Raw genomic sequence first — 11657 nt, 5'->3', positions numbered from 1 at the left:
GCTAATGAAAAGGAGTTAAGACTCAAGCTGAACAGCCCCTGGATACTGTTGGGAGGGGTTAGTGGTGGTGGTAAACAGATCACTGGCACTGTAAATTGGCTGAGGCTCAGAGTGCAGTTAGACAGGGTGACAGTGGTAGGAGACTGAATAGTGAAAGAGACAGAAGAGTCTGTGACTGCAGAAGAGTGTGTCGCCTCCCAGATGCTGGAGTCAAGGATATCTCTGACTGGCTGCAGCCAATTCTCAAGGGGAAGGTTGAACAGCCAGAGGTTGTACAAAACAATACAGGCAGAACAAGAGATGAGGTCCTTCAGAATGACTAAAGGGAGTGAAGTATGAAATTAAAAGGGTAGTGATCTCCTGATTACACCCAGTGCCATGCACCAGTGAGTCCAAGAACAGAAAGACTGGCCAGATGAATGTGTAGCTAAAGAGCTGGTGCAGGGGACAGGGATATAGTTCCTGGACCATTCAGATCTATTCTAGGGCAAAGATAACCTGTTAAAGAGGGACAGGTTGCACTTGAACTGGGGGGGGGGGCAATATCCTAGTGGGGAAATCTGCTTTTTCCACAAGGGAGAGTTCCACCTAGATTGCCAGAGGAATGGGTTCAAAAGAACAAAGTCAGTGAGAAGATAAGGGTAGCAACCACAGCATGTAAGCCTAGCATTCAGGGTAGCCATGTTCACAGTAAAAGGGCATATAGGACCATTGCATTAAATTTCATCTATTTCACTGCACATAGCTTAATGAGTAAGCTTAAGCACACCCAATGGTCTGAACAGAGGGTGTGGACTGCCTCTAGGACAGGAGTTCCTGACCTGGGGTTCACAGACCCCTTGCTTAATACTATTGGCCCATGGCATAGAAAAGGTTGGGAACCCCAGCTTTTGGAACTGGGATATCGTGTCCATAACAGAATTGTGACTGAGAGAAGGGCAGGACTGGCAGCCCAATGTTCCAGGATATCAAGGCTTTCAACATGAAAGGTACAGGTAAGGTGGAGGGGGTGTTAACTTTTCCAATAAGGGAGGACATTACAGCAGTGCTTATAGGAGATTTTTGATAGATCATCTAACAAGGCCATTTGGTAGAATTTAGAAATAAGGGGATGGTCAACTTGGCTAAGGCTAGATTATAAACACCCCAGTAGTCAGTGGGAACTTCTGGAGAGGTCCTTTGATGTGGAAAGCATGTTTCCCATGGTGGGAGAGTCTAGGACAAGAAGGCATAGCCTCAAGATAGAGGGGCGTCCTTTCAAAACAGATGCAGAGAAATTTCTTTAGCCAAAGGGTGGTGAATTTGTGGAATTTGTTGCCATGTGCAGCTATGGAGGCCAGGTCGTTGGGTGTATTTAAGGCAGAGATTGATAGGTTCTTGATTGGACATGGCATCAAAGGTTACGGTGAGAAGGGCAGGAACTGGGGTTGAGGAGGAGGAAAAAAAAAACGGTCAGCCAGGATTGAATGGCACAGCAGACTTGATGGGCCAGATGGCCTAATTCTGCTCACGTGTCTTATGGAGAAGACAGCACGTGGTTGTGAGAATCCTGGGGCAGTGCTAGTGGGAGATTTCAATGTTCCCAGTATTGACTGGTACACACAGACTGAAAAAGGCCCTAGGTGGCTGAATATTATGCAATACATGAGAAAACTGTTTTGAACACAATATATGGTGAACCTACTTGGGAAGGAGCAATACTGGGCCTCCTCTGAAAGGATAAGTTGGGCCAAGTGACTGAAGTGACAGTTGGGAAGCCCTTTGGGCCCACTGACCACAATTCTGTTAGCTTTAAAATTGTTATGGAGAAACTTAGAAATGGTCCACAAGTCTTGAACTGGAATAAGGCTAACTTTAAGGGCATCAGGCAGGATCTAGCTGGGACCAACTGAGTCACTCTATTTAAAGGCAAAGGAACAGTTGCTAAGTAGGAGGCTTTTAAAAGAGTTGTATCTAGAGTCGAGGGGTTGCATGCTCCCGTAGGGTGAAGGGTAGCCACACTAAGTTCAGGGAACCCTGGCTGATGAGAGATAGAGGCTCTGGTAAGGAAGAAGGAGAAAGCGTACATTGCTTTTTGGCAGGTGGGTATGATCCCTCAACAAAGATAAAAAAAAGTTTAAAAGCAGGCTTAAGAGGGAAATCAGGAGGGCGAAACAAGGGTGTGAGCTGAGATGAGGCAGGGGTAAAGACAATCCTAAGAGGTTTTTCATTGTATTAAATGGGTGACTAGACACAGACTAGGTCCTCTTAAAGACAATCAGGGCTACAGGAGATGGTGGAAATAGTTGGAGATGATTCTCCTCAGTGTTTACCAATTTAAAAAAAGCGAGAGTAGGAACTATAACAGTGAATGTCAGGGCAGTGCTGAATGTCATGGAACGGAGGGACCTGGGAGTACATACGCACAGTTCACTTGAAAGCAGCTGCACAAGTAAACGGGGTGATAACGAAGGTGCTGAGCATGTTGGTCTTCATCAGTAAGGGCACTGAGTTTAAGAGTAGGGACACAGTGTTGCAGTTATAAAAGCTGTGACTAGAACTGTACACAATATTCCAAGTGAGACTGCACATTCAATATTGTGTACAGTTTTGTCACCGTAATGGGAAAGATATTGTCAAGTGTAGATGGGATTTACAAGGATGCTGCTTGAACTAGAGGACCCAAGTTGTCGGGAGAAGTTAGCCACTGCTTCTTTATTCTCTGGAGCAGAGGAGAATAAGTGGTGATGTCAAAGTTTATAAAATCATAAGGGGTATGGATAAAACTAGAGCGCACAGTTACAAGATAAGAGGGGAAGGATTTATAAGAGATCTGAGAGGCAACTTATTTACATGGAGGGTAATGAGTACCTGGAATGAGCTGCCAGAGGAAGTGTTTGAGGCAGGTACAGCTGAAACATGTAAGAGGCATTCAGATAGGTATATGGAGTGGAGGACTTCGAGGGTTATGGGCTGAATGCGGGCAACTGGGACTAGCAGGGAGGATGCTGTAGTTGCCATGGACTAGTTAGGCTGCAGGGCCTATCTCTGTGCTGTATTACCCTACAATTATAAGTACAATTATTATTGTTAGGTAATTCTAGTAATAAAGCAGGGAAGTAAACTTCCTTTTACTATTTTTTGTGCTGGGTAACTGATATGTGTTCATGACGGCTCAAGTCTGAAGGAATTTCATATTCGATCTCCTAATTCCAATCATCATAATGGTCACTTAAGGCATTATCATTGACAGTTTTACTCATAAATGGATATTTGAAAAAATGAAAAAGTTTGAAGTCATTTATTCAGTCAATTGGAATTAAATTGAACTTGGTACGATTAAACCCTGAGGGACTATATTTTAAAAATTGGAGAAAGCTTTAATACTGATCTTGAACTCAAAGGGGCTCACAACAAATAGGATTTTCTCTGGCTGCAAACATTATGTTTGGGTGGAAAATCTAGCAAAATTGAACCCAAGTTATCTTAAGACCAGTTTTACATTTCTACAGACAGTCTTCCTTTAACAGTTACTGCTAGACCATGTCCATTTTTCTTAATATCGATCTCAGTATCCCCTGAAGAAACAGCACAGACAATTGAAATAACTTTAAAAAGATTATAATATTTACAATCTGAAACTCATCTATGGCTTCACAGGCAATACAGAAACTGCAATGTACACAGCTAGCAATGGAGATCTTAATGTAATCAGTTAGCTATTGAATAAAAATTCTTCCAAATGCATCAAAGTCAACTTTAACTGCTAACCTTGATGATGAACCATGTGAAGCCAATTTCAGTTCTTCAAGTATGCAGACAAACATTTTACTTCAGGCTCTCAAAATCCAGCAAGAATTTGCAGTGATGCAAGTGGGCTAATGCTTTTTAAGATCATATGCAAACGAACTAAGTGCTACTGGGAAAAACTAAAGAGTACCTTACTAGACCATTTTCTTGCTTCTCGATGCAAAGACTGAGCTGCAGCCAGAATTGGCTGGTTAACTGGTTGATTTGCAGGCATTAAAAGTAGTTCAGGCTCATACTCATCTTCATTGTCAGAGGGAAGAGTCAACTCAACATCCTCATCGTCATCATCATACACATCTACATCAGCCTCAAGTGCTTCACTTGCCTCATCAGTCACATCAGGCTTTAGTGGTACCATGTGCAGAGGGAGGATGGAAAGACAGTGAAAGAGTTAGTAGAAGAGACAGGAGGAGGAGAGCGTATATGTATGGTGTTATTTTGACAACTGGGTATCTTCGCATTCTGTAAAGGAGGAAAGGGCAAAAAAAAACACCTAGGAAATTCAGCAAGGGAAGAACAATTTTTATTAGTTTATGATTAACGTTTTGCTAACAGAAAAGAAAGAAATGAACCATGCTTAAAGGAAAGACGTTTCAGCAGAAATATCTCCCAACCCACAGAACAAGAAACGTGAAGAAATGTTCCTAAATGTTCACTGGCTCATCTTTAGACCACTTGCACAAATAAACATTTCAACATATGAAAGATAACGGGATTAGTTGCCAATCACTATAGGAATCACAATACAAAGGCATATAAAAGTTAGGATACTGAAAAACACTGGGATGATGAGACAATGGGGGTGGGGGTCAAGAAGGGAATTACCACAAGATACCCCCTATATGATGAATAAGATGGGAGATACAAGAATAATATATGAAGGTAGATTAAAATCTTCAGGACCTGATCAGGTACATCCAAGAAAACCACAGGAAGCTGCTGAAGAAACTGCAGGAATCCTGGCTAAGATAATATGCATTATCGTTAGCAAAGGGCAAAGTACTGCAAGACTTTGGTGTACAGTAGCTAATATTGTGCCTTCATTTAAGAAGGGCAGAAAAGAAAATCTTTTAACTATAAACCTCCAAGCCTAATACCTGTGGAAGGGGACTCCGAGGATGAAATATACATGCACTTGGAAAGACGGGATAGTCAGCATGGTTTTGTGCATGGGAGATCACATTTTATGATCGATCATGTAAGACTTTCACAATGAACAGTAGGGCCATGGGGATTCTTGTGAAACAGAGGGACCTAGGTACAAATCAGTGGATTCCCTGATTGTAATGTCACAGACAGACAGGATGATGAAGGTGGCTTTTGGCACATTGGCCTTCATCAGCCAGGACATGGAGTATGAAAGTTGGGATGTTCTGTTGCAATTGTACAAGACATTGAAGAGGCCACATTTCGAAAATTGTGTTCAGTCTTGGTCACTCTGCTGTAGGAAAGCTGTTATTTGACTGGAAAAAGTGCAGAGAAAATCAGAGGATGTCATAAACTACTGCAGCACGTAGAGGGGCCCTTTGGCTCATCTATTTATGTTGACCTGGTTTTCTGCCTAGACTCATCTACCTGCATTAGGACAATAGCCCTCTAAACCTTCCCCCCACACCCCCCCGCCAATTGATGTACCTGTCCAAACTTCTCTTAAATGTTGCAATTGAACCCACATCCACCACTTCTGCTGGCAGCTCATTCCACACTCGAATTACCTAAATTCCCCCTAAACATTTCACCCTTCAAACAACAGGAATTCTGCAGATGCTGGAAATTCAAGCAACACAAATAAAAGTTGCTGGTGAACGCAGCAGGCCAGGCAGCATCTCTAGGAAGAGGTGCAGTCAACGTTTCAGGCCGAGACCCTTCATCAGGACTAACTGAAGGAAGAGTGAGTAAGGGATTTGAAAGTTGGAGGGGGAGGGGGAGATCCAAAATGATAGGAGAAGACAGGAGGGGGAGGGATGGAGCCGAGAGCTGGACAGGTGATAGGCAAAAGGGATACGAGAGGATCATGGGACAGGAGGTCCGGGAAGAAAGTCAAGGAGGGGGCAGGGGGACCCAGAGGATAGGCAAGGGGTATATTCAGAGGGACAGAGGGAGAAAAAGGAGAGTGAGCAAAGAATGTGTGTATAAAAATAAGTAACAGATGGGGTACGAGGAGGAGGTGGGACCTTAGCGGAAGTTAGAGAAGTCGATGTTCATGCCATCAGGTTGGAGGCTACCCAGACGGAATATAAGGTGTTGTTCCTCCAACCTGAGTGTGGCTTCATCTTTACAGTAGAGGAGGCCGTGGATAGACATGTCAGAATGGGAATGGGATGTGGAATTAAAATGTGTGGCCACTGGGAGATCCTGCTTTCTCTGGCGGACAGAGCATAGGTGTTCAGCAAAGCGGTTTCCCAGTCTGCGTCGGGTCTCGCCAATATATAAAAGGCCACATCGGGAGCACCGGACGCAGTATATCACCCCAGCTGACTCACAGGTGAAGTGTTGCCTCACCTGGAAGGACTGTTTGGGGCCCTGAATGGTGGTAAGGGCGGAAGTGTAAGGGCATGTGTAGCACTTGTTCCGCTTACACGGATAAGTGCCAGGAGGGAGATCAGTGGGGAGGGATGGGGGGCACGAATGGACAAGGGAGTCGCGTAGGGAGCGATCCCTGCGGAATGCAGAGAGAGGGCGGGAGGGAAAAATGTTGCGCTTAGTGGTGGGATCCCGTTGGCGGTGGCGGAAGTTACGGAGAATAATATGTTGGACCCGGAGGCTGGTGGGGTGGTAGGTGAGGACCAGGGGAACCCTATTCCTAGTGGGTTGGTGGGAGGATGGAGTGAGAGCAGATGTACGTGAAATGGGGGAGATGCGTTTAAGAGCAGAGTTGATAGTGGAGGAAGGGAAGCCCCTTTCTTTAAAAAAGGAAGACATCTCCCTCGTCCTAGAATGAAAAGCCTCATCCTGAGAGCAGATGCGGCGGAGACGGAGGAATTGCGAGAAGGGGATGGCGTTTTTGCAAGAGACGGTGAGAAGAGGAGTAGTCCAGATAGCTGTGAGAGTCAGTAGGCTTATAGTAGACATCAGTGGATAAGCTGTCTCCAGAGACAGAGACAGAAAGATCTAGAAAGGGGAGGGTGGTGTCGGAAATGGACCAGGTAAACTTGAGGGCAGGGTGAAAGTTGGAGGCAAAGTATGGCACCCGTATGGGTCCCAGCTATGCCTGCCTTTTTGTTGGCTTTGTGGAACAATCTATGTTCCGTGCCTATTCTGGTATCTGTCCCCCACTTTTCCTTCGCTACATCGACGACTGCATCGGCGCTGCTTCCTGCACACATGCAGAACTCGATGACTTTATTAACTTTGCCTCCAACTTTCACCCTGCCCTCAAGTTTACCTGGTCCATTTCCGACACCTCCCTCCCCTTTCTTGATCTTTCTGTCTCTGTCTCTGGAGACAGCTTATCCACTGATCTCTACTATAAGCCTACTGACTCTCACAGCTATCTGGACTATTCCTCTTCTCACCCTGTCTCTTGCAAAAACGCCATCCCCTTCTCGCAATTCCTCCGTCTCCGCCGCATCTGCTCTCAGGATGAGGCTTTTCATTCTAGGACGAGGGAAATGTCCTCCCTTTTTAAAGAAAGGGGCTTCCCTTCCTCCACTATCAACCCTGCTCTTAAACGCATCTCCCCCATTTCACGTACATCTGCTCTCACTCCATCCTCCCACCACCCCACCAGGAATAGGGTTCCCCTGGTCCTCACCTACCACCCCACCAGCCTCCGGGTCCAACATATTATTCTCCGTAACTTCCGCCACCTCCAATGGGATCCCACCATTAAGCACATCTTTCCCTCCCCCCGCCTCTCTGCATTCCGCAGGGATCGCTCCCTACGCAACTCCCTTGTCCATTCGTGCCCCCCATCCCTCCCCACTGATCTCCCTCCTGGCACTTATCCGTGTAAGCGGAACAAGTGCTACACATGCCCTTACACTTCCTCCCTTACCACCATTCAGGGCCCCAAACAGTCCTTCCAGGTGAGGCAACATTTCACCTGTGAGTCGGCTGGGGTGATATACTGCGTCCGGTGCTCCCGATGTGGCCTTCTATATATTGGCGAGACCCGACGCAGACTGGGAGACCGCTTTGCTGAATACCTATGCTCTGTCCGCCAGAGAAAGCAGGATCTCCCAGTGGCCACACATTTTAATTCCACATCCCATTCCCATTCTGACATATCTACCCACGGCCTCCTCTACTGTAAAGATGAAGCCACACTCAGGTTGGAGGAACAACACCTTATATTCCATCTGGGTAGCCTCCAACCTGATGGCATGATGATCGACTTCTCTAACTTCCGCTAATGCCCCACCTCCCCCTCGTACCTCATCTGTTACTTATTTTAATACACACATTCTTTCTCTCACTCTCCTTTTTCTCCCTCTGTCCCTCTGAATATACCCCTTGCCTATCCTCTGGGTCCCCCTGCCCCCTCCTTGTCTTTCTTCCCGGACCTCCTGTCCCATGATCCTCTCGTATCCCTTTTGCCTATCTCCTGTCCAGCTCTTGGCTCCATCCCTCCCCCTCCTGTCTTCTCCTATCATTTTGGATCTCCCCCTCCCCCTCCAACTTTCAAATCCCTTACTCACTCTTCCTTCGGTTAGTCCTGATGAAGGGTCTCGGCCTGAAACGTCGACTGCACCTCTTCCTAGAGATTTCACCCTTCACCCTGATTTGTACTGGCAAAGTGCAATGTCTCACATTTCTCTGCATTAAATTCCATCTGCTATTTTCCCAGCCACGTTGCTAGCTTTGATAGCCTTCCTCACTATCTACTACACCCCCAATCTTGCTGTCATCTGCAAACTTGCTGATCCAGTTTACCACATTATCATCCAAATTATCAAAAGATGATAAACAATGTTAGATGCAGCACCAATCACTGCAGCGTACCATCAGTCATAGGTGCAACCATCTTTGGCTTTACACACACCGTGATGGAACTGCAAAGAAGCGGGATGATTCCACGATCATAGAGTCATACTCTATACTCTAAGGCCTCATGGCTCAACCAAGCCATACTTTGCTGACTATCCTTAATCCATCCCCCATCTTTCCAAGTGCAGGTATATCTTATCCCTCAGAATCACCTCCAGTAACTTAGCTGCCATAGATGTTAGGCTTACTGGTCTTTTGCTTCCAGGTTTTTCACTGAAGCCCTTCTGACATAAAGGCACAGCATTAGCCACATATTGGCCCTTTGGCTCCTAAACTGTGGCTGAAGATGATGTAGGTATCTTACACAGGGCTCCCAAAATTTCTTCTCCCATTGGAATGTATCCAGTCAGGCTTCAGAGATTTATCTGCCTTCATACACTTTAAGGCTACATCCACACTATGCCGGATAATTTTGAAAATGCCGGTTTCGAGTAAAAACATTTTTCAAAATATCTCTGTCCACATTAGACGGATATTTGGGCGAATCTCCTCCTACTGAGCATGCGCAGGACACACAGAAAACAAGCGAAGAGGAAACAGTATACCTGGTGCGCGTTTGTCCAGTTATGGAGTAGAAAAAGTTAAAAGGAATTGCTCTTGGCTCTCGCGCAGGAGGACTTAAAACTAAAAAAAAACAAATACTGGAGCGTATGGAGGCAACCAACAGGGAGTTCACAGACAGTATGACCTGGCAGACGACGAACACTGAAAAACTGACTAACTCTGTTGCATTAATAAAGTACCTTGTTAAATGTATAAAAACATGTCTGCATCAGTGTTATCTTGTATTTCCATACAATGTTACATGAGACTGTTACAAATCTATTGTCAGAGAAGTACTTGCATAAATAGGTAAACCACCTTGGTTCTTGGTTCTTGATCCTCCAAAATATTCCACATGGAATTTAAACTGGAGGTGGCGGAGGGTGTTTTCTGTCCCTACCTTCATACAAGCAAGGACAGAAAACAGGGCAAAGTGAGTACACTTATTTATTCAGTAAGCTGTGGGTCAAAGTATTTGGTGAGTACATTTCTAACTCTTCTGGCTTCAGTCTTGTTGCCGTCTGTTCTGAAATTGTTAGGTTCTGCGAAGCGCAGAATCAAATATCGCTGTGATGATTGTGCACTCTAGTATCGACTGTTTGGCGACAATAAAGTACTAAATATAATAATAATAATAAAACAATGAAATGCCGTGCTGCTGCAATCTGTTCCAGCACGACATGACAGCGGTTTTAAAAAGCTCCGGTTACCCCGTACACACTGCAACGGATATTAGGCGTTTTCAGATTTATTCACTCTGGAGACCGTTTCTGAAAATCTCCGTTTTCGGGGGCTGAAAACGCAGTTTCAGTGTGGACGGAAGGTCAAAACGAAGAGAAGAAGCTTTGTTTTCAAAATTATCCGGCGTAGTGTGGACGTAGCCTAAGTCCTCAGCACCTTTACAGGTGTAACACGGACCATCTCAAAAAGAACCCCATCAACTATCTCAAGTTGCAACATCTTCATGTTTTCTCCATGATAAAACAGTAGAAACTTTCATTGAAAGCCTTGACAATCTCCTGTAGCTCAACACATAGATGTTGTACCAGTAACTATTGCATCTATTGATTAGGGTTATACCGATGTTTGGATGAATGCGATATGTAGGGTAAATGTGGGGTTAGTGAGGGGTGGGGGCAATTTATAAATTAATACGGTTCTTCGATTGGAGTGTTGCGCAGATGCAACAGAAACATTCCTGCACAGGTCCGGTGAAGAGCTTTAAAGAGCAGTTAGTTTTTCGGCAGGAGTCTTCGATTGGATTACTGTGCAGACGCATCAGAAATGTTCTTGCGCAGGTCCAATGAAGAGCTTTAAAAACACAGTCTATATAAAAGAGAGATACAAACTAGCAGAGCAGTCATCATGCGAGTGGTCGTATCAGAGTAATTGGAGTCAGAGTAGTGAGGCTTTGGCTCAACAGGCTTCAATGAGACAGGCAGAGGCAAGGTAAGTAGGTAAGTTCATTTCTTTTTTTCTGAATCAACTCTGGAGAGAATAGGGGCTATGTCTGCAGAACCAGTGTCCTGTTCTGGGTGTCAGATGTAGGATTTCCGGGAGACTACCAGCCTCCCCAATGGCCACACCTGCACCAGGTACATCGAGATGCAGCTCCTTAGAGACTGTGTAGAGACTGCAGCTCAATGACCTTTGGCTTGTTAGGGAAAGTGAAACGATGATAGACAGGAGCTACAGGGAACATACACAGAATGCTGGAGGAACTCAGCAGGGCAGGCAGCATCTATGGAAAAAAAAGTACAGTCAACGTTTCAGGCCAAGACCCTTCGACAGCAGTACTTTTTTCCATAGATGCTGCCTGGCCTGCTGAGTTCCTGCAGCACTTTGTGTGTGTTGCTTGGATTTCCAGCGTCTGCAGAAATTTTCTAGTTTGTGATACAGGGAGGTAATCACTCCAAGGCTACAGGAGACGAAGGAATTAAAGAGGCATGAGAAAGCAGCCTGCCCAGGTGGATTGGGGGGGGGGTGGGGAATACTGGCAGGGATGACGGCACAGCAGAGGTAGCTGAAGTTTCTGGGAATAGTTCACAAGATGCAGGGTAGGTACATCCCACAGAAACAGTAGTTCTCAAATAGTAGGGCTGGGCAACCATGGTTGACAAAGGAAACGTTGAAGACTGCATAAAAACCAAGAAAAGTGCAAATAAGGTAGCAAAAGTGAGTATGAAGTTGGATGATTGGGAAGCTTTTAAAATCCAACAAAAGGCAACTAAAAATGCTATAAGAAGGGAAAAGATGAAATAGGAGGGCAAACTAGCCAAAAATGTAAAACAGGATACTAAAAGTTTTTTCAGTTATATAAAGAATGAAAGGGAGGT

The 11657-nt window shown here is 45.2% G+C and overlaps 1 protein-coding gene and 1 long non-coding RNA gene across 4 annotated transcripts in view; one reads left to right on the top strand and one right to left on the bottom strand.

Annotated features, from left to right (window-relative positions):
- LOC134358262 (vinculin) overlaps nt 1-11657 on the bottom strand; it is a 265439-nt gene that overhangs the window by 14817 nt on the left and 238965 nt on the right. The window contains exon 19 of one of the 2 annotated variants that reach the window (XM_063070279.1): nt 3920-4132. The exons of the other annotated variant lie outside the window; for it this stretch is intronic. Within the exon in view, the coding sequence (XP_062926349.1) occupies nt 3920-4132 (213 nt within the window). The remainder of the gene's footprint in view (nt 1-3919; nt 4133-11657) is intronic. 2 annotated transcript variants of the gene reach the window in all.
- The window catches only part of LOC134358263 (uncharacterized), a 33860-nt gene that overhangs the window by 19482 nt on the left and 2721 nt on the right, over nt 1-11657 (top strand). The window lies entirely within an intron of this gene.

The sequence above is a fragment of the Mobula hypostoma genome, chromosome 18 (genome assembly GCF_963921235.1).
Source record: "Mobula hypostoma chromosome 18, sMobHyp1.1, whole genome shotgun sequence".
NCBI classification, from domain to species: Eukaryota; Metazoa; Chordata; class Chondrichthyes; order Myliobatiformes; family Myliobatidae; genus Mobula; species Mobula hypostoma.
This window is presented reverse-complemented; position numbering and strand designations above follow the sequence as displayed.